Source organism: Bombyx mori, chromosome 21 (genome assembly GCF_030269925.1).
Source record: "Bombyx mori chromosome 21, ASM3026992v2".
Lineage (NCBI taxonomy): Eukaryota > Metazoa > Arthropoda > Insecta > Lepidoptera > Bombycidae > Bombyx > Bombyx mori.
Window position 1 is genome coordinate 12,190,517 of NC_085127.1, and position 24,658 is coordinate 12,215,174.

Here is a 24,658-nt window from a genome sequence, read left to right on the forward strand (position 1 = left end):
TCTCAATATAGTTCCCAGGTTGTTAAGAGAATTTCTTCGCTAATTTCTACTTAAAACTATTTTTAACAAAAGTACTTCTGCACACTTATTTTTTTACTTAGTTTCGTTACATTTTAGTAGGGCGTAGCAGCCCTAGTCAAGGTTACAGAATCGACCTGGAGTCTATTTCCTCTAGATTGTTTGTTGAATGACAATAGGTATACTGAATCTAATTTTGAAGTTAAGCACCACTAAACCGGTTTCGGTTTCCTGTACTACCGCTGACTTGATTGATTGAAATGATGTGTCCGGCCCATTGCCACTTCAGCCTGCTAGCTTTGAGAGCTATGTCGTCGACTTTGGTTCTCTGTCGAATTTCTTCGTTCCGGATTTTGTCCCTTAGAGAAATACCTAGCATAGCTCTCTCCATCGCCCGCTGTGCGACTCTTAACTTATGGGCCAGCCCTGCCGTCAGTGTCCAGGTTTCCGCGCCGTAGGTCATAGCGGGGAGAATGCACTGGTTAAAGACTTTTGTCTTCAGGCATTGAGGAATTTGCGAGGTGAGGATTGCACGGAATTTCCCAAATGCCGACCAACCCAGTCGTATGCGTTTCTCAATCTCTGTATTGAAGTTACCCCGGCCAAGCTGGATAGCCTGACCGAGGTAGACAAAGTCTTTTACCTCTTCAATGACTGCATTCGAGATGGTAACTTGGCCCGGGACGATTTTATCATTGAACATGACTTTCGTCTTGTCAAGGTTCATCCGCAGTCCCACGCATCGGGAAGCAGCATTGAGATCGTTGAGCATACGACTGAGGTCCTCCAGCGATTCCGACATTAAGACTATGTCATCGACAAATCGAAGGTGTGACATGTACTCTCCGTTGACGTTGATTCCACATGTTTTCCAGTCCAGCGTCTTGAAGACATCTTCAAGTGCAGCGGTGAACAGTTTCGGAGATGTAATATCTCCCTGTCGGACACCCCGCTGCAGCTTGATAGGTCTAGACTGGCAATCCTGGATTTGTACGGTCATCGTCGCGGCTTCGTATAGACTTTTCAACACCTCGATATAGCGATAGTCTATCTGGCATCGCTGTAAGGATTCCAGAACTGACCAGGTCTCGATAGAGTCAAAGGCTTTCTCGTAGTCCACGAAAGCCACGCAAAGTGGCAGATTATATTCTGTAGACTTTTCTATAATCTGTCTGAGGGTGTGAATATGGTCTACGGTATTGTAACCCTTTCGAAACCCAGCCTGCTCCGGTGGCTGGCATTCATCAAGCCTTCGGGCGAGACGATTAGTAATGACCCTAGAAAAGACCTTGTAGACGTGGCTCAAAAGAGATATCGGTCTATAGTTCTTCAACAAAGTTTTATCACCTTTCTTGAAGAACAACATGACCCGACTCCTTGTCCACGCCAATGGTGTATTCCCATTGTGTATGACGGAATTGTACAGGCTCCGTAATTCCTTCAGGATAGGAACCCCTCCGGATTTCAGCAGCTCCGTAGTAATTCCATCTTCACCAGGCGCTCTACCATTTTTGAGCTGTTCCAGGGCCATCCGAATCTCCCCGATGCTGATGTCCGGGACATCATCCGAGTAATGCCGAGTAAGCGGTGCTCGGCTGTCACTAGCTCGGTTGGCGGGTGTAGGTAGAGAAGTGTGCATTGCGTAGAGTTTGCCATAATATTTTTCGACCTCGCCTAAGATTTCTGGCTTGGAAGTAACTATAGAACCATCTTCTCGCTTAAGCTTAAGCAGAGGAGCACTTTTAGACGTCCGTACAAGGGCTTTAAGGCCTTTATTGCGCTCTATCGCAGCTTCAATGCGTTTAGCATTAAAGTTACGGTAGTCACGCCTCACCATCCTCCGGACGTCCTTATTTAAGGTTGCGTACTCTGCTGTAGCTCTTGTGGATGGAGTGGCTTCTCGTCGTTTCCTCATTAATGCCAGAGTCTCAGGGGTTAGCTTGGCTTCACGAACTCTCCGCTGTGATCCAAAGTATCTTCCGCCAACTTCACGTAGTGTCGCCGCCATGTTCTCCACCACGTCGTTCACGTCCTCAGTGGGATCCAGCAGACTGAATCGATTTTGAAGTTCCAATTGGAACTTCTCGGAAACTTGGATGATTTGGGGAAGAGACGGGCGCAGAGTCGATCTCATCAACCGGGTTCTTTCAAGCCTTATGTCGATATTTAGGGTTCCTCGAATAAGTCGGTGGTCACTACCGGCACTAAACCTGTTGACCACTGAGACATCCGTAAATATTCGCTTCTTATCCGCCATGATGAAATCGATCTCGTTCCGTGTCACTTTGTCGGCACTTTGCCAAGTCCATCTCCTTTGGGGCTTCTTTTTGAAAAACGAGTTCATCAAATAGAGTCCCTCCATCTGCAGAAAATTAACAAGCATTTGTCCTCTGTGGTTTCTCGTCCCCAAACCATACCGTCCAATTATGGATTCGTCTTCCCCTTGTATTCCCACTTTGGCGTTGAAGTCGCCAACTACAACGGTGAAGTGGGTCTTGGTGGTGTTATGAATGGCCTTAAAGATGTCTTCATATAAGGCCTCAACCTCACAATCAGGGTGTGTCGCCGTTGGTGCATACACTTGCACGACCTTGAGTAAATATCTCTCTGAGATTTTAACTATAATGTACACCACCCGCGACGACACACTCGATAGCTCCAAGACGTTGTTAGCGATGGCTTTGTGAACGATGAACCCAACACCGCCTTGAGAGAGCTGGTCTCCTTTACGGTAGTAGAAGAGGTTTCCAGACTCGAGGATGACGGTGTCCTCACCCTCTCTACGGACCTCCGAAAGCCCAAGGATATGCCATTTAATGGACCTCAATTCTACTTCCAGCTCTTCCACATCCTCATCTCGCCTCAAAGTCCGGGTGTTAAACGTGCCAATGGTCAGTTGTTTATGGTGGCCTGCCGACCGGGGATTCTTCGCACCCCCTGCCCTACCGTTACCGTGACCGCCACCGTGGCCAGGAATAGTAGAGCTGCCGGGTACTGGGGGCCGTTGCATTTTGTGTCCTATCATTGGGGAGTTTGTGCCCTTAAGTCACCACGCAGGGCATGCGGGTTGGCAACTAGGAAGTTTAACGTCGTACCCAGGATGAGGAAGTTTAACGTCGTACCTAGGACGTATCACGTATAGGTCGTATCAGCTCGCCTATACAATATTTCCCGAGCGCTATAAGCTATTTTTCTTGAAACGAGGCTTATTATAGGCGACACATATCAAGTTCTATATATCTAATATATAAAATTCTCGTGTCACAATGTTCGTTCCCATACTCCTCCGAAACCGCTTGACCGATTCTCATGAAATTTTTTATGCATATTCAGTAAGCCTGAGAATCGGCTACTATATATTTTTCATAGCCCTAAGTGATTAGGGTTGTCCACCCTTAACATATTTTTTTTATTTGGACATTTTTTTTTGTTATAATGAGGTATTATGTGGTTGAATGAAGTTTTGTTATTTTTATTATATATTCCCTCATCGTTCACAGCACTACATACCTCTTTCACTCATTTACCACATCTTTACACACTTACAATAAGTTAGTTTTTTTTTCTACACTAGAAATTCCCTAGAAATCTTATATATGGCAAAACAATGTTTGCCGGGTCAGCTAGTATACTATAATAACAGTTTACATGTTTTCATTGTTAATTATGATTCACGTTTATTTCTTTAATAAATACACGAGCGCATCCGATCGTCAACGATGGTCGGAAGAACTGTGGCATTTTTTAACACAGTCTGTCGGGCAGATACATCGGCACCGCGCGAACGACAATCAGACGCGCTCATACCTCAGTAAAATCTCGTCTTTTATTTACATCGCCTACACTTAAATAAATATAAAAAGTATTTTTTGTAGGCAGCAATTTCGTGACACTGCCAACGGCTATGAGTAAAGCCCTTATCATCAGACAATAGGTAAAAACGTATGCACAGAAGTAGAGGAGAGGCTGGTTGGTTTCGCTTGATCCGCAATGTGGCCCGTGGAACACACTCGTAGTGTTTATGCTGCATTTGGCACGATAAGGCTATTTGAATGATTAGCTATACCTGATGACTCAAGTAGGTAGTACTATATGTAGGATAGAGATCGCAGCGCATAAAATAAAACATCTCATGTTCCAAAATCTTCTGTTATAATAATAATTAAAAATTAATTAACACTTTTATTACGCCTTGCTCATTTTTTTTAACCGTCTTCGCCATCTTCTTTTTTCTCTGTCATACTTTTTTCCCTTTCTTTCCGTTTTCTTTCACTCTCACATCTTAACGCTGCGTTCCACACTCTTTTCATACGTTCCGTTCTTACCAATCCTACATACATAATTATACACCTTCTGCTATTAGTATAAAATCTTAGAGCAATGTTCACTGTCTCAGAATGAGTATTGTTTTCTTCAGCAATTAAGATATTAAATATGAATACGATGATTGGGGTTCAGGTCGATTCTTACTTTGAATATTTTATTGTCACACAACCTATGACCTAAATTATATCGTAATGTGTTTTCGAGCTTTGATGTCAAAATGTAATATAATTATTTTTAATCTAAGGGACATTTGGGCCAGAGGATCAAACTTGATAAAATACTGTCAAATGAAGAATACGAGCTTAGTCTTCGTGCTGATGCTTCCGGAGAAATAATAGCCTTATTTTGTTAAATTAGTTGAATCGAATAGGATTTAAATTTTTAGTGTATAATTTATATAGACCAGGCTTGTTGGCTTACCTTTCCCGTCTAGCTTAAGTCTTGAATTCGCGAGATGACGCGAAGTTCAGAAGGCCTTCGGGCTAACAAGTATCCCGCCATTCAAAAAAACAAAAAATACTCGAGACCTTAGAGCTTATATCTCAAGGTGGGTGGCGCATTTACGCTGTAGATGTCTATGGGCTCCAGTAACCACTTAACACCAGGTGGACTGTGAGCTCGTCCATCCATCTAAACAATAAATAAAGAAAAAGAATCGAACCCACGACCCTCCGAGTCAGTCAGTTTTATTCGACTATATTCGATGTCATTCGTCATCCTACTACTGCTCATCAATAACGCCTATTTGCTACGAATATGGCAGCTCTCTTGTTTCTATGCAAAAGAAAAGTTCCATCCGTCAAAAAGTCGTAACTCAATCTAGATCGCGTCTCAAATTCAATTTTTAAACATCTCATGGAGTTTTCAAACGATAGTAGTCGACGGCACTGCGAGTGCAGCGTATTCGCGTTTTATTTAAAAAAAAAAAAAAAAACTCCATCCGGTACAGCTCTGCATTTTGCTGAGAAACGAATCAACATTTTAATGTTCCCCACAAACTCGACGACGAAATATAAAGTTTAGGGATGCTTCATTTCGCCGTGAATGTAAAGTTTTATTTATTAAAGCCGCGTGCATGAATACTCCGCTCTACGATTGCGTGGTCGCTAACAGTTTCCAGACGTTTGATTATATTCGTTTTTGTAGTAGAATTGTGCTTTTCCTTTTCCGCAGCTGGGATAGCCCTTTAGTCTATCAGCGTATAAGTAGGAGAAAAAAATGTGCTTGTTTTAATCTATCACTGAGGTAATTAATGCAAAATTTTACATTACAACTACCCTTGTGACTGGAAAATAATGGATGCTATCTAATTTCTTTTGCCGAGTGAGAGGGCTGGGGGTCGTGGCGCCGACGACCGCCGGTCCGGCGTCCCGAGGGGGAGGGTGATGGGAGAAATGTGCTCCGCACTAAATGCTTCACTTTCCCCCCTTTAGGCCTTTTCATGAGTTCTGTCTCATGCGAGGTTTGGACGTTGGTTGTTGAGCGACAGAAGACTCCGACATGCTCCGTCCGCCATCTCCAATGAAGGGCGGAAGTCCGGCGATTTCCTCTTTACAAAAAAAAAAACTAATTTATTTATTTAACCAAGCTGAACGTATTACATTTTTTTGTATTAATAAACGGGACGTTTTGAAACAAGAAACCGAGCTACTTTTGCCAAAATCTTTTTGTATAGGTCCGTCTTTAATTTAATGTTTTTTAAAGTGATAGTTTTAGGTCAGGTGAATGACATAGGCTATCTTTTAGTCCGAAAAAATCATCTCATTCCAACTGGAAAATATAATATAACTAGACACAACTAACAACAATAACTAATCTAATTATATCTAAAATGTTGTTTTTGTTGCGATTTCTGCTTCTAAACTACAACTTTTTGGATCGAATATTTAAAGTAATATTTTCGTAATAATGGTCGAACAGATGTTAATAATGTTGCATTAGTGAAACTCACTCAAGCTCCGCTGGTATTACAGTAATTAGTGGTGGTAGAACGTCTTGTGAGTCCGCACGAGTAGGTGCCACCATCCTGCCTATTTCTGCCGTGAAGCAGTAATGCGTTTCGGTTTGAAGGGTGGGGCGGCCGTTGTACTGTTTAAAAACTAAGACCTTAGAACTCATGTCTCAAGGTGTTTTTTTTTTTTATGGCTTATATGGGTAGACGAGCTCACAGCCCACCTGGTGTGAAGTGGTTACTGGAGCCCATGAACATCTATAATGTAAATGCGCCACCCATCTTGAGATATAAGTTCTAAGATCTCAGTGTAGTTACAGCGGCTGCCCCGCCCTTCAAACCGAAACGCATTAATGTTTCACGGCAGAAATAGGCAGGGCGGTGGTACCTACCCGCGCGGACTCACAAGAGGTCCTACCACCAGTAAAAGTAGTGGTAGTGGGTGGCGGCATTTACGTTGTAGATGTCTATGGGCTCCGGTAACCACTTAGCACAAAGTGGGCCGCAAGTTCGTCTATCTATCTAACCAATAAAAAATAAATAAAAACATAACATAGCACAGGAAATCCTAATTACGGGCTGGATGACCGTGTAGTAGTTTTATTTAAAGTTATTATTTATTTTCGGCTTAATATTAGGTATATGAGCACGTAAGTATTTAAAGATAATAAGTAATTTTTTGAAATATAATAGGAAGCACTATCATTCTTTGACGCGGAATAGTTAAATTTGTCAATCTATCTATACTGATATATAAATCTACAGTGGTTTTTACGGATGTTCCGTTATAACTACTGAATCATGCATCCGATATTATTTATTTAAGCTATATTCTAGAACTTACATTACGTTGGACACTTAATGGCTTTAAGTTTTCCCGTAAATTTTACTTTAAATCACATACTTAAAACAAATTTTGCAAATCATACTAGTAATGTTGTATTGTAATAAAAAAACACAGCCAAGTAAACCCAACAACCTCTCAAAGGATACGAATGAAAACTGAGCATTCGCACTGTAAGTTTCGAACGAAGTTCGGAACTCTATCTGTGAGGTAGACAGACAACTTCGTATTACGTGTATATAGAAATGATTTTATGAGGAAGTTCGTGATTGCCTCGTTTTGTTGAGATTGGATTGAAATCAAATTTTATAACGACCGCGTATATTGTTGTTCGAGTTTTGTTACTTGTGAAAGGATTATTTACAATGTTTTCGTGACAGTAATTTAATTTATTAATAGACTAGCGACCCGCCCTCGCTTCGCTTCGGAAACATTAAAACACACATGAAACCAAAAAAAAAAATAAAAAAAAAATAAAAAAAAGTAGCCTATGTTCATCAGGGACAATGTCGGCTTCTAATGGAATAAGAATTTTTCAAATCGGTCCAGTAGTTTCGGAGCCTATTCGAAACAAACAAACAAACAAATCTTTCCTCTTTATAATATTAGTATAGATTTTATTAAGATCACAAATAATACAGTTTTTTTATACTTTTTTTATTGCCTAAATGGTTGGACGAGCTCACAGCCCACCGGGTGTTATGTGGTATTGGAGCTCATAGACATCTACAACGTCAGTCAGTACAGTTACAACAGCTGCCCCACCCTTCAAACCGAAACGCATTACTGCTTCACGGCAGAAATAGGCGGGGTGGTGGTACCTACCCGTGCGGACTCACAAGATGTCCTACCACCAGTAATTACGAAAAAAATAATTTTGCGGGTTTGATTTTTATTAAACGATGTTATTCCTTCACCGTGGAAGTCAATTGCGAACATATCTCAATTACGTATTTCATTAGAAAAATTGATAACCGCCTGCGCGATTCGAACACCGTTGCATCGTTAGATACGAATGCACCGGACGCCTTATCCTTTAGATCACGACGACTTCAAGGATAAGAAATATACTTTTTTATAAACACTCTTCATTCTTCATTGGTCTAGGGATCAAAATAACTTTATTGCCTAACATGTTGCTTTATTAATTGATGTCTAATTAAAGTACATATTAAATTACCGTCCGCAGCCTTACTTACATGGATACTTTATATCGCGTGGGCGGAAACACGGTGCGCAGCGGTGAATTGAAGAGTAGCCTAAATTCCTTCTCATGAATCTTGAATCATATTCCAATTGTGAACTTTTCCTCTCCCTCTAAGTACCGGTCATTTATGGAAATACTTTGACATTGGCAAAATCAATGCCAAAGGCGTTGGAGCCAAATTCATTATAAAAAAAAAAAAAATTGTGAACTTTGTAAAATAAGTGTAGCGGTTTAAGCTTGATAACTTAATATACAGATGAAGTTAGTTTTGTATTAATAATATTTTACATTAGATAACTTCACACATCGTATAGTGTAAAAGTAAATTCCAAAAATCTTTAAAATATCATAATAACTATTTTTTATAACTTCCGATTTAAAAAAAACACAATATTACATGATTCAAATTAATCTCTGTTGATCTGGGAAAGTTATATGAAAACTTATTTGATAGTTCTTTTTTTTTAATGCTTAGTTGTGTGGAAGAGCTTACAGTCCACCTGGTGTTAAGTGGTTACTAGAGCTCATAGACATCTACAACGTAAATGCGCCACCCACCTTAAGATATAAGTTCTAAGGTCTCAAGTATAGTTACAACGGCTGCCCCACCCTTCAAACCGAAACGCATTACTGCTTCACGGCAGAAATAGGTGGTGGTACCTACCTGTGCGGACTCACCAGAGATCCTACCACCAGTAAAGTTCAGGGGATATGTGCTAACAAACAGACATTCCAAATATCCAAACAAATCATCTCATGCTGTAATTACCCTCTTTTAGCTTCCTCTTTCTATTTATAGGTACAAGTGGTCTCCCAGTAGTAGAAATTTGACTATAATTAATTAAAATTATAAATTAGAACATTATTATGATTCTATTGTCAAAGACTATTAAACTTCTATAATCACAGATTTCGCCAAGATTACACTATAGACAATTAATATTAAAAACAAACAATATCAACCTATTCTCAATTTGACCACAGACCAACAATAAACAATAGAGTTATGCGTGTGTGTGTCAAATACATGGCAATGTGAGGTTTTTTTTATTGATTTAATGATTTTGTTATGCATAATTACAAAAAAATAGCAGTTTGCACTCCTTCTCTATCTTTTCTATAATTGTGAGAAATTTCATACTCCGCGGAATTTTCGTAAAAAGGGTTACAAATTTTTGCTTCACGTATATAGATTACCCTCCTTCAATTTATAAATAATAATAAATAAATAAATATTTACTAACAATCACGCCACGTTAACTGTTCCCGTGGTAAGTTCGTAAAGAACTTGTGTTACAGGTACCAGATAACGGAAATAAATGTAATATTTTTATTATACACATACATAATAATATATTTAATATACATCCATAACCATGGAAAATACATTTATACAGAGTAGCATTTATAATAACATAAGAAAAAACTTAGCGAATCGTGCGATTCACCTACACTCGCAGCCGGTAGGATTCGAACCTACGCTCCCATAGGGAATCTGATTTCGAGTCAGACGCCTGAACCACTCGGCCACGACTGCTGTGACAACGAAATCGAAAATAGCCGTCAAAGTTCTATTTAGAATTCTTCTCTTGAATCATTATCATTCATAGCCAGTACGACTCCCCGAAATATTATTTACAACGTGCAACATAGATTACCTATAGGTTAATTGAGAAACAAAAAACAGCAATATTACCGGAATGTCTTCTACTTCAACTATTTCAACTTCAATCTCTTATTCAACTTGAGTCCACCCAATGCTGAGTGTAGGTCCATCCACATGTACTCCATTCGTTTTGGTCTCTTGTCTTTCGCTACAAGTCCTTACCAGCTATTATATTATATTACCAGGAATATCATGCACGCTCAATAGCTTAGTTTTCCTAAAAACGATTTTATTAAAAAATACCTAATATCCTTTTTTATTTATTATACATAATTTTACATTTAAATCATTTAAAATTCGATACTGTTTTTATTTATTTTATACTCAAAAAACAAAAAAAGAACTCAACAGATTTACAAAGCAAGTCAAGTTGTGCTTTTCGATTATTATTGAACAAGTTCGAAATTGGAATGGGAAGCGGGACATTCGACGCTCGAGACATGCAAAACGTCGACGCGAATAAAGAGAAAATTGCTAAACTTTTTATATTTCGTGGTTGCTCCGGTTTTTTTTTGTGCGCGTCATGAAATAGGCTGCTGTCATTTTGAAACGACCTATTTAGTTTAGCATTCGTGAATTAGTTTGGCGGGACTAGTGGCCACTTACATACAATACAATCTATCTATATATTAATACGTGAAGCAAAAACTTTGTATCCCTTTTTACGAAAATTGCGCGGACGGAGGTGTATGAAATTTTCCACACTTATAGAGAACATAGAGAAGAAGTGCACAATGCTAATATTTTTTTAAAATAATGCATAAAAGATACATTAAATCAATAAAGAAAATATTACACACACTACATACCATGTATTTGACGCACACACGCATGCATACTATTTATTGTCAAACTTTTGTTCTTGACGTCTGTTGTCAAATTGAGAATGGATTAAATATTGTTTGTCTTTGTTAATATTTTTTATAGTGTAGTCTTGGCGCAATTTGTGATTATAGAAGTACAAAATACAATCATAATAGTGTACAAACTTACAATTCCAATTAATTATAGTCGAATTTCGACTACTGCGGGACCTCTAGTACGTACTTAACAAATGTTCACGATTGACTGCCACGGTGAAGGCAATAAAAATTAAACCCGGAAAATTATTATTGTCGTAAGTACTGGTGGTAGGACTTCTTGTGAGTCCGCACGGGAAGGTACCACCACTCTGCCTATTTCAGCCGTGAAGCAGTAATGCGTTTGGGCTTGAAGGGTGGGGCAGCCGTTGTAACTATACTGAGACGTTAGAGCTCATATCCAAGGTGGGTGGCGGCATTTACGTTATAGATGTCTATGGGCCCCCGTAATCACTTAACAACGGGTGAGTTGTGAACTCTTCCACCCATCTAAGCAATAAAAAAAAACTTGATTACGACCACATTGAGTTAGATTTTAATACGGATTATGGTTTCAAGGATAATGGGAGATATTGTGGGCACGCATTCAATACAACGTCCTAGAGACCATTCACCAACAACCCGTGAGCTTTCAAGCCCAATTCACTAATAAAAAATTACTAAAGCGAGTGCTTTAGCCGGAGAAGCTGTTGCATAAACCTTTGATGCTGGCGACTTGTAAGTTAGAATCTTTTTGCAGCGAGCAATGACAGAGTTGATCCTGCATTAAATCTATGCTTAGGTTGTTGGAATAATCAACATAGAGGTCACGTTGCGTAGTCCTTGACGCGTCCATAGTGGATTTGACCACTCGTCTACAAAAACAAATAGGGTGTGTGAGTTTTCCTTGTCTATGTGGCAAGAAGCGTGCTCGTTGTCATGCGATGTTAGCGTGATGGTAATCCGGGGTAGGTACCGATCGTTCCGTAGCTAAGGTTAAGGAGTACTTCCATTTATAAAAAGGATAGTTGTGTATTTTTATTTTAGAAACGAACCCGCTAATATTGTGCGTTCACGTTTTTTTTATTTATCGGTTAGGTGGGAAGGCGAGCTCACGACCCATCTGATGTTAAGTGGATACCGGAGGCCATAGACATCTAGGCGCCACCTACCTTGTGATAATAGTTTTAAGGTCTCATTTTTTTGTTTACAACAACGGCTGCTCCACCCTTCAAACAGAAACGCATTTCTGCTTCACGGCAGAAACAGACAGAGTGGTGGTACCTACCCATGCGGACTCACAAGACGCCCTACCACCCGTACGTCACATAGAAGTTGCGTTTTGTTGAAATGATACCTACCCTATTTATGTATTCACTTGTCAAAGCCGAGGAGTTTACAGTAAAATAAATATTTGGCCATAAGTGTATAGGGTACCAATCCTGAACCCTAGTGCTACTTTTCAGAAATGGGCAGGCACACAGATACTGGTTCATAATACGCCCTAACAGTAAAATTCCAATGACAATCGGCCGCCGAGAGCGCAGTGCATTCGTCAGGTTTGAGCCCCGTGAGCTCACTTACTAGTTAAGGTTACGCAGAAATAGTCTCTCAAGGCTATCAGCTTAGATAGAAAAAAAAGCACCGAAGTGGCATCTACCACGCATCTCCGCTCGCACGCGCATAACAAATAATAATATATTCGCGCCCATCCGTATACAAATTATAATAACGATTAGCTGAGTCGCGCGATGCTACCCGCAGTTATTGTCGTACCGCGGGTGACGCCACGGGGTGAAGCTAGTCTAAAAAAGTAGCCTAAGTTACTCTTTATATCATCACCTACCTGTCAGTGAAAGTCCCGTCAAAATCGGTCCAGCCGTTCCAGAGATTAGCCGGAACAAACAGACAGACAGACAGACAGACGACAGACGGACAAAAATTGAAAAAAATGTTATTTTGGTGTATGTACCGTATATATATTCATATGCATATAGTAAAAGCGGTTATTTAAATATTACAAACAGACACTCCAATTTTATTTATATGTATAGATTAGTTGTTTAGTAACAACTTCAATTTAACATTTTGAGGCGAGCGTTCCATATTTCGTTAAAATTATTTCCTAAATAAGAAACTAAATTAACTCCTTTAGATGTAAGAACATTTTAACGTGAATTCTGAAACGCAATTTACTCTGTATAAAATATTCCAAAAATAAAGCAATTTGAAAACCCTTCTATGGCATCAATCTGTCAATGAAGGCTTAACACCTGCCGGAGTTACCAGGAAACGATTTAAAAAAAATGAATTCACTCTAAGAAATCAATTCTGAGAATGCTAAAAATCTGAATTAAAAAATTTATTAAGAAATACTTGTTAGTAAATATGTTGTTGATTATATTTAGTGTAAAATTATTTGTTTTGTTATACAAAAACCAAGTGAAGCTTTCAATTAAAATTTACTTTGCAATCACAGATTTTGAAATGCTTAGTAAATTTTCCGAATAAAAGTATAAATTAATAATTTAAAAAATACATTAAATTTCATTGCTTTTCAATTATTCACTTTATAATTAAAATCTAATATTCACACGAAACAAACTTAATTGGAAACTGTAACAATGAAAATATATTAAGCATCCTGTTTCAATTAACTTTACTGGTGGTAGGACCTCTTGTGAGTCCGCGCGGGTAGGTACCACCGCCCTGCCTATTTCTGCCGTGAAGCAGTAATGCGTTTCGGTTTGAAGGGTGGGACAGCCGTTGTAACTATACTGAGATCTTAGAACTTATATCTCAAGGTGGGTGGTGCATTTACGTCGTAGATATCTATGGGCTCCAGTAACCACTTAAAACCAGGTGGGCTGTGCGCTCGTCCAATCATCTAAGCAATAAAAAAATTAAAAAAAAAACACTTGTATTGTATGACGCATTATATTTTAAATATTAACTTACACTACAAAAAATTCAGAATTTCCGCAATGGTTTTTTATTGAGCAACACCGCCGTCGCTCTCGTTGAGTTAAATCCCACATGATTGATAGACGTGATCCCCTCAAACGTATAAAACCTGTCAATGGATCATTGATCAAACGTTGCCGGATCCCTGTCGTCATGATTGGCGTTTGTTACCATGCTTCACTATTAGTGTGTGAGAATCTTTTATGTATCCAAAAGAAATGTGGCCTTTAAATTTGGGAGCCGTATAATTCTCGTACGATGCGAGTTTTCTGAACATAAATCTGGAATACGATGGTGACATCAAAAATTTTGCGTTTGAAAATATCTTACTTTTCTTCGGAAATGTTTTTTTTTTTGTAATGGAAGCTGAACAGAAGGGCTCGTAAGCAGTTTTATGCTGAGTGGTCCATAGACATCACGATGTCAGAGCCACTATCCACTCTGGGGCGTGATGTCGAAATCTTATTTTTATTAAAACAAGCTGACCCGGCAGACTTCGTAGTGCCTCAATCGATAAATAAAAATCCTAAGCTTTTGTATAAAATAAACTTAAAACAAACAAAAGGAATCCGTCCGGAAAATTGTTATTTTTAATTTAATTCCGAGCATTTTTATATTTATCTACCTTTTAAACCTTCTCTGGACTTCCACAAATAATTCAAGACCAAAATTAGCCAAATCGGTCCGGCCGTTCTCGAGTTTTAGCGAGACTAACGAACAGCAATTCATTTTTATACATAGAGAATAAGCAGTGACCTAGAACCTGGTTACAATTATGGTTTTCAAATACGACATAAGACCGAAGACTGAAGTGATGAGCTACCTCATTCAGAAAGTTTATGGTACCTACCAGCAACTTGTGCTGCAACCAGTAGCACCATTCTTATAGCTTAAATGCAAATATATTTTGCGAAAAAAATTAAGATAATTCATAATTATTTGCTAACTATTAACAATGCCGTCTCAAAAACTATTTGAAGTCTATCCTTTCGTAAAAATGGAGCGACTTCACTCAGTTGGCGGCCAAAGCTGGAACCCGCGAGTCGCCTCTTCCGAAATGAACAGATCAGAATGGTATTTGGAAATTCCAGTAATATTCCAGTCAAGAAATGATAAACGAGTTACGTTATTACGAAAGATTTGGAATTTTTAATACGTCTTCAATGCCCTGGTATATGTATGTGTCTATGTTTGTATGTAATACAATCTTTGAACGTCATTTTCACGGACGTCAAGACGTCCGATTAAGTTCAACATTTGCATAAGCATCAAGGACCGATAGCATTACAGTAATTTCTTAACTTCTCTCTAATAACCTGACCAGTAGCAACACGAAAATAAATTGTTATGTCGGTTTGCATGTTTATTTACTTTTTAAACTACCATTTGTTAGTGTAGCACACACGACACAGATGCCTCAATGCAGGCTTATTGCTCTGAATCTGAATAGAAAGGAGATAGGAAACTTAATAACAATAATGAACATAAAACGTGTAACATAAAATCATTCTCTATCTGTTTGTTTGTTCGTGTACGTCACAAAATTTATAGATGCGACTATGCTAGAACTTAAAGCTTTGCGAAAATTTCCTTCTTTTTACAAGAAGTACTAAACCAAGCACTATGGCATGAAAAGCAAAAATACAGCGTACCTAATTAGATTTGCTGTAAGGTATCTTGTAAGACCGCACCAACAGGTATCGTGTTGCTGATATCCGCGCAAAGCAGTCCGGCGTTCTATTTTGAAGGATGGGAAGGTCAGAGATTCGACCTTTTGTCAGTCAAAGCTAGTGACCGTGACAAAGCCAAAAAAATTCGCAATACGAAACCTAATAATGATAGAAATGTGGGATGACTGTTGATGACTTTGTTTTATCTGCGAGAATGCGGGAATTGTGGTAGCCAAAGTTCTTGATGAAGGAGGAAAAGATCTTCCACCGAGTGGGTGATATTGCTCGGTAGACCGACGGTCTGAATGTCGTTGTTCGGAACTTGTATATAGGTATATGCAAGCTTGTCTTGAAAATGTCGTGAGCGAGATTCAGGCATTTGTCAAATATCTTGCGTTGTATGATGGCTACCCGCCACAGAAATATTAAAAAATAAAACCATTCCCATAAAATGATATCAAAATTATAAATATTCCCAAAACGCCGCGACGCGGACACATTTCGGGAAACAATATTAAAATATTAATTCCTTAAAACGAGTTTAATTAACGTCGTAAGTCTTGAGGGTATTTCGCGAAATGGATATTCACGAAGGAGATATTTTAAGAGAGAAAAAATGAAATGAAAGGAATCGTTTATATTTCATTAGTGACACCGTGTTGATTACAGGAATCGAGATTGTAATTTGTGCCTATGGGCCCTAGTGACTGACCGCTTTGCCACATGTGGGCTACAAGAAATCGCAAAGTCCTTTAATTAGATTGATGTTCGAAATCACGGCCCACCTGTTGTTAAGTAGATATCGGAACAATGAAATTGCCGCTCATCTTGCGGCATGATTTAATATGTCAACATCAGCGCCTTTAATATTACCATGGATCAAACCAAAATTAGAGAACGTAGACCGCACAAGATGACCTTACCAAATAATTCGCCAACTTATGTCAAATATTTAGAAGGGGCCATAAACTATGGCCACTATGGATGACCACCCTGAGCGTAGCTGGAATAGCCCCTTACGCTACCAGCTATTACGTAAGGAAAAAAATGTGGATAACGATTTGTTAATTGGATAAGCAAAAGACGAAATTAAGTGAAATTGATTTTGGAATCAATGAATGAAAAATCTCATCTTAATCAACGTTTTTACTTCAGCTAAAAACAAAGCCGTAGATGATGGATAATGACAAATATGATATAAATCCTATCAGTTAAATAGTAGGAATTTATGAGAGTCCAATTGACTTTTTAGGAGAGCCCGAAGAGTTACTACCAGTTATTCCAGTGTCGTACTTTTGTGCGTTGTCACGGATCTTAAATGATTAATGACCCACCAAACCGATCACCAATTCATACTACTTGATACCTCGCATCAAAATTACCTAGCTATCCTGTCGTTGAAGCACTGTACTACCATGTTGTATTTAATTTAAGGACTTCAATTATGAGTCAACGCATGATAACGTTCTTATGTGATATTTTTCGACAAAATCTAGTTATGTATCTGTTGTAGGAAAAAGTATATTTTCGTTCTCCCTCTCTTTAAATACCCGGCCCTAAAATATTTGACACCACACGGAAACTAGCTTCCTTAAAAAAGGAAAGGTAAGGTTTTTCTTAAGTTCATACACCTGATTTATCATTCTTTCGTTCGTAATAAGAAACTTTTCGCCCCTCTAAACGTTCCGTCGGAGCCTACATTTGCATTTAACATTTAAATTCAGTTACGGCTTTATAGCTGTTTGTTTTTATTCCGCCGTCTTGTAAACGTTTTGAAGTATTTCTGTTTTTTCTTCTTTTATTCGGAAGATCTTTTGATACGATGTCGTGTACTTGTACACAAGGTTTTAAGATAGAAAATTTTATATGGTTATAGTCTTTCGGTCATCTTCTATAAGATGCGTGGATGCAAAAATTCATTTGCGAAAATGGGATAAGATGCTCGATATACTCCTTTTTATTGCCTAGATTAGTGGACGAGGTTTTTTTATGATTGAGGATTTACTGGTGGCCCGGAGACCATTCCAGTTTCACAAGGACAGTTGGGCAAGTAAGGGCTCAGCCAAAAGGGGCGGGATTTGCTACAGGCGGGAACAGCTACCCGAGGGCCTCCAAGGAAGATCTAACAACTCTAGAGTAGCTGCATCGCGAATGAATCTACTACGGAATCGGAATCGCGACCCGCTGAGAAGATCCGGCGAGAAACTCAACGGGCTCATGTTTAGGTTAGGTTGCTCGTCGAACTCAGCAAAGAGTTCGGTTACCGGGGTCTCTACTCCTAGTGGCAGAGCGGAAGGCGTCTAATGCAAGGATCTGATGGATCCGTAGGGATGTATCTAGGGCGACGACGGTGAGTGGCTCCTGCGTGATCAGGATTCGGGGAGTAGTCAGCGGCGACAACGATAAGGCGATTATCATGACGAATTGCTTTATCGAAGTAACGTTCTGACGCGGACTTCATGTATTTTTGGATCAATTCGAGGTCCAAGTCGTCGTGTAAGTCGACGTTCTTCACGAACCACGGAGCTCCAACGGCTAATCTGCAAAAACGAGATTGTAGGAATTGGAAGGTGCCTATGTGCAAGCAAACACCTCACTCGCGTAAGGCATGACGGGCCCTATGCAAGTTTCGGTTGATGCAAATATATTATGTACGTGGCTCAAATCTTACACACAAGAAATAAGGAAGAAATGTACACTCAGGAAAAAATTATACACTATAAATAGCTTAGCAATATGCGTTATTGAGCAAATTTCTGAAATAAAACAGTGACAGAATCCATTCTGAAGGAAATCAGGATTAGTTTTTATTTTTTTATTTTTTTTTATTGCCCTTGTAGGCAGACGAGCATACGGCCCACCTGATGGTGAGTGGTTACCGTCGCCCATGGACTTCAGCAATGCCAGGGGCAGAGCCAAGCCGCTGCCTACCTGTTCCTGTTGTTCCTGACAATGGAGATTTCACCCATCATATACCACATTATATACAGCAAAAATATAAATTGAAATTCCAAAATTATCAATCTTGAATCGTTAATAAAAATAACGTAAAACTTATTAATTAACTCTCATTAGTCCAAAGGAGAGTTTTTGAATTTTCCGTCCCTCCCGATCTCCCATACATTTCTCTTAATTAAAATAAGGTTAGCTATAAAGTTTTAGTTAAAAAAACCAAAGAGAACTTCGTACTCGAATAAATTATTCTTAAGGTGAAGGAAAAACCCTCAATTTATGGAAAGCGTTTCGCTCTTTGTGAATTTGGAATCCATTTATTAATAATTTGTATTTGTTTTTCATATCGAAGTTATTTGAGAAGCTGGCTAAAAAATCGGTACGATTACATCTCGGCGTTTAATTTTAAAATTATTTGTATTTAGTTATTTATGAGCTATATGATTATTTCATTATTTAGCTATTTAGTTATTTATTTAGGGGATGTACGGAAATGGTAGTGCAAGGTAGAGGGGTAAGAGGTCGACCAAAGAAGACATGGATGGAGTGTGTGAATGACGATATGAGAGAGAGAGGAGTGAGTGTTGAGATAACGGCTGATAGAAGAGAATGGGTGAGAAAAAATAGCTGTGCCGACCCCACCTAGTGGGATAAGGTGGAGAAAAAGAAGAAGAAGAATTTATTTATGAGCTGTTTTTGTCATTTAAATAGTATAAATAATAATAATAATAATAATAATCAAAAGGGGAATTTGTGGCCATCTTTTTTATGATATTAGTGTCTTAAGTAATTTTTTGGTTGGGACTAGTTCAATCAGCGACTGGGCCCAGTGATACTCTTTGATTTGCGTGGCTCATATTTACCCTTTTTGAATTTGTTGACTGAGTATTAATGATATGGGTGCTGTACAATACGTCAGATACTAGTTCTTGGGTACACAGAGACTTTTTAATTAACTAGATCATCCTGGCAGCGGCAGTGACCTTAATTTGTGATTGTCTGGTTTCTGCGTCAGAGGCCTCTGACCCTTGCAGATCTAAAGTTGTTTTATGTGTTTGAAATCATTTAAAGTTTAACCACGTGATTGATTTAATAACTTTAAGATATAATTACATTTATTTCGAATACTTATTAGTTTTGATGATGAAGGAGTGCAATAAAGACCCGTAAAACTGTCTTTTCTTTTTCTAATTATTAGTGACATGGCGTGCACAAGCCTGGTTAATTAGGTATCGTCATTCCGCCTATTTCAGTCGTGTAGGAATCATGCATTCCTGTTTACAAAATGGGACTACCGTCACATAATGCAATTATTACTGCGACTTTGATCTCATGACTGAATCCTTTTGGCACCATTCACGGTATACCTAATATCTATGAGATAGACCCATTAAGCCATTTAAATTATTTCAATGTTTTTTGCAATTAATACGATTATTATTCATGTGTTGTAATCGATATCTTCATCTTTCATCGGTGTCATAGACATAATTAGGACGGCGCTTACGTTTAGTGTCAAATTCTCATAAGTTTCCCGCATGTTTTCACGGTCGCTGTAATTCGGATATTGCTCTCTGTTAGATTTTTATACAAATTAGTAACTGACGTTCCTCTGCGCATATTACCAACTAACAGTTCTTGAAGCAGTTTGTTTTGCTTCGGGTTTCATCTTCACGATATGAGGATTACAGGTGTTGGATAGGCGCCAACAATCTTCACCGTTAGAGTTCGAGTTTTTTTTTAATTCCACCAGCCTCGCGTACCGCACACGGGATTAACTTGTTCTCTTTAGGGAATATTTGGATCTTGTAAAATCTTTGAAAATTGTTGGTACTTTTCGAAGCGTGTCGAGAAAGACTGCAGACGAAGAAACTTAATTATATCGCATCTTATTTTTTATTGCCCCAGCAGGCAGATGAGCATACGGCCCACCTGATGGTAAGTGGTTACCGTCGCTCATGGACGTCAGCAATGCCAGGGGCAGAGCCAAGCCGCTGGCTAGCGCATAATATTCTCCCCAAGCCTCGTTTGAAGAAGTACATGTCATATCGCTTAGGGAACACCGTGGAAGGGAGCTCATTCCAAAGCCGGATGGTACGTGGCAAAAATGATCTCTGGAAACGCACTGTGGATCTTCTTCCCTCTCAAATGAACGTTATTAAATTTTATACTTTCTATCTCCTTTAACACCAGTAGTATTAGAACTATAATAATATGCCATACCACTATAGGTGCAAGAAAACTTATACAGTGGTCGTGAAATTATCATCAAACTTATAACGGATTTACTGGATTCAATTGTATATCTCAAGGAGAATGGAGGTTAATAACTTTGGTGTTCAAGGGCTTTGATGAGTATCAGGTCTTACATTTAGTTATATTATCTACTACTGGGTAAAGGATGTCGAGTGCATTTTAAATTTTTCCGCATAAAAAGTAGCTAAATGTTGTTTTTGTCAAACTTTATACGTAAAAAGACATTATAAAAATGAAACTGGATGTGTTTTTGATTCACTAAAGCGTTTACTGTTCTGTCTATAGTTCCACCAGATATCATCAGTGATGATGCATCAGGCGATGTCTCAGTGCAGGAGTTGGAGAATGCCACATTGACCTGCAAGGCGACAGGTCATCCCCCACCCAAAATAACGTGGAGAAGGGAAGACCACGAACCTATTCTGCTTAAGAAACCCATGTCGAGGGATTTTGACAAAGGTAAGGTTATTAGGGCCCATACGGGAATGTAAAAATTTCACGCATTTTTAGAAAACGTTCAAGCGTTTATGTTTGAAGGTTAAGAGAGTCACAGTGAAATAAAATTGAGTCTCTGACTTTATGTTTCAAGGTGAGTGGCAGCAGATGGCCTGTAAGCTCGTCTACTTAGAGCTATTAGTTGACTTAACTAATTTACATTCATTTAACTTCTTAACTTTTAAATAGCCTGTTATCAAGACATTAATACTTATTCTTGTTTAGGTAATATTTCTAGTCGTAATATTTTGAAGATAAAATGACATTTGATACGAACAAATTAACGATCTCAGGTTCAAACATATCTAACTAACTCCAGGGCAATAAGTACCAGAAAGAGCAATACGACACAAAATAAAGTACACTGCAAACATTAAATTTGTTTAAAAAAGATATTGACATCGACCTTCTATCGAATCCACATTTTAGGACAGTGATCAGGGTCAGTACAACACCAACGCTACCTGACATAAAGCGCTTACAATCCCCGTGGACGTTGGCAATATAACTGGCGGTAGCGTGTCGAGGTTTACAGCAAAATTAAAAAAACATTTTTGACTGAAAAAAAAAGCCATTGGAAACTGACAATACCTCAAATCTTTAATTTAATTCTCTTTATAGAATGCATATGCTTCGTGCACTTTAAGGTTCCTCATCTCAGTGTCTTCTCTTATTATTGAGAATCGTGACTCATCTGTAGTCTTCACACTGTTTCTCACCCCGTCTTCATATCGTTTACCTGGTGAAGAGCTTCAATTCATCGGCATTTCGAGCTACTGAATCACCTGGTCAAACCACCGTTTTGGGCTTTGTCCTCTTGGCTTTTTATTTTATCGGTAACGATGAGTCTTGGGTTGAGTCCAGATGAACCGGGCTATTAAAGTGTTTGCGCGCTATGTGAACGAAATATTTCAGGTCACGATGAAGACATACGGTTGAGAGCCTTAGGAATAGCAGAGTGACTACTACACTGAGAGATAAAGTCCAAATCTCAATAATATATAACAGCTATTCCACTGCTAAAGCTACAAAATATTTAAATATTAACTATTACTTTCCCTTCAAATATGGCGATTCTAAAATACCCCTTAAATGCCTCAATAACATGTTCTTACGAATTGTTCTGAGTTAATCCGGTTGACCGTATGCAGATCTATGCCGCAGGTGTTGCTTGCAAATTGACCGAGCCACATTACCAGTGACGACTCCCAGCGGAGACCCAACCTCACTGAATTAGATTAAGAATTAATATTAAACTGAACGATAATATTAGGTTATTCGTTCGGTCGAAGTGTGTGTTTAGTGGAGGAATTTCAAGATTGTGTTAGACTATGTACCTCATTTTCAAGTTTCACAATTCGTTCTTCCGAAAAATCTTATTAAAAAGCCGCATAACAATTTTGAAGATGCGGACAATCAAGAAACCACAAAAAAAATTACGTGTGAATAAATCACATCATAACACACAATTTTATCTTGTTTAAATTAATTTTGCAGACTTATTTCAAGTGAATTATTAAAATATAAGCGTAATAAATGATTTTTAGATCATAAAAACATTTTCAATGCCATGGCATTTTTGATTAAAATATTGGGCAAATCAATGATGATGACGCGTTTAAAATGGATTTAAAAGGTAAATGCCGCGAAACCAACTCGTTCGCCTGCAAACAAGAACTTTGTACTTTACGAAACGAAGCCAAATTTTAATTGGACGCCACCGTTAAATTATTGAGTTAGAAATTTAATATTCACTTACAGATTTTGAAGAGAACGATTTCGGTACCGTTTAGTGTGTTGGGATATTAAATTCGTAAGGTTGTCAATATCTACATGACTTTTGCTTCAGTGTTATTTTTTATTTTTGCGTATTGTAAGCCACGAAATCTGTAAAATATTCAAAATTTTGCAATATAGTGACAAAAAAAACGTAAAAATAAACCCTAAAAGTTGTTTTCCCTTTTCCTAGTTGGTTAAATGTGTCTTTTGAAGAGATAATTTTTCAGTGACACTTTGTATTAAAATAGATAGATAATCCGTGGATTTTAAACGAACTTTTAATGCCTGCAGTGGAAAAATACTCGGGGTATTCCATCCCCTTGGCAAACGTGCTACACATCATTCGCGTAATAAGCCACACGGAGACCCGATGAGGATCTATGCCATGCAGAAACCAGTCATAACTAACGCGATCGACGATTTTGTGGCTCACTCCACTTCATACCTCAGTTTCTATCAGATCTTTCATTGGGGACGAAATCTAGACATTTCCTTATTAATCTATCTCTCTACAGTTGAGAACTACGTGGGTAGTTCTTTACCTTTGTGGCGCGTGGATCGACGTCAGATGGGCGCTTTCCTCTGCATAGCTTCAAACGACGTGCCTCCAGCGGTCAGCAAGAGGATCACACTGCTAGTCAACTGTACGTGACGTATAGAAAAAAAAAGATGTGTGGTGTCGTGGGACACCGGATAGGAACGAAGTTCCTTATTATAAAAATATTAATTTTAAGTTCTATTCGAGGTATAAAGAAAACAATTATTCGGGTATACATTTTTATTATGATTTTTTTATTGATAAATATAAAAAAACTACTTTACAAAGTTATCAACTTTATTTTATTCACAATGATTTATAAAAAATATATAATAATAATATAAAAGAAACCCTTAAGCCTAATTATGTTCTATCATAGAAAACCGTCATCACGTAGACTATACATTAGACACTGTATAGCCATCATACTAAGACTATACATCAATAATAAAAATCTTATGTTACGGACGTTTTTTCCCGGTTAGGGTACCCCTCCGCGTCGTCCTATAAGAGACTTCGTTCCAATATACTTATAGAAAAACTATTTCAAAGCTGAAGCCATTAAACTATTTTATTGCAATCGATCGGTGTAGGAGCTTGAACGTTACCTGGCCGTAACACGAACGTGAGGATTTCATGTCAATTTTATTGTAAAATATCTGTTCCGCCCTTCAAAATGAAAAACATAATTTATTTACTACAAGAAAGATAGGACGAGGCTTCCCTATCAGTAAAGAGTCATCTAATTGATATTTCTTTATATATATATGTATGTATTTATGTATATGTATTTAAATAAGTACGAGTATTTGTATCTATACATATTATGTGTGTTATATATACACATATTATTATGTTTAAGTAATATCACTATCACACTACACCCACCAAGGTTCACCTCTGCACTCCCCTAAGGTAGACTGTCAGAGAATGCCTATGGCATTAAGTCCGCCTTTATACTGTCTAGTATATAAAGTTATAAATAAATATATAAAAAATAAAGAAAACCTTAGGCACGACTGCTTCAGTTGAACGTTTTGATTCTAAATATGATAATATCTGCATAATAGCAAAATGCAAATATACCACTATTATAATAAAACTTTATGATTCTAAATAATGTGATGATAGTAAAATTTATAACGACATACGA

General features: G+C 38.2%; 1 protein-coding gene and 1 non-coding gene across 3 annotated transcripts in view; one reads left to right on the forward strand and one right to left on the reverse strand.

The window, feature by feature from the left end:
* LOC101746439 (limbic system-associated membrane protein) overlaps window positions 1–24,658 on the forward strand; it is a 75,491-nt gene that overhangs the window by 43,428 nt on the left and 7,405 nt on the right. For both annotated transcript variants that reach the window (XM_038018541.2, XM_038018542.2), the window contains exons 5-6: window positions 20,979–21,152; window positions 23,483–23,611. In XM_038018541.2, the coding sequence (XP_037874469.1) occupies window positions 20,979–21,152; window positions 23,483–23,611 (303 nt within the window). The remainder of the gene's footprint in view (window positions 1–20,978; window positions 21,153–23,482; window positions 23,612–24,658) is intronic.
* Window positions 9,802–9,883, reverse strand: TRNAS-CGA (transfer RNA serine (anticodon CGA)). The gene has a single exon. It is a non-coding gene; the product is annotated as a tRNA-Ser (tRNA).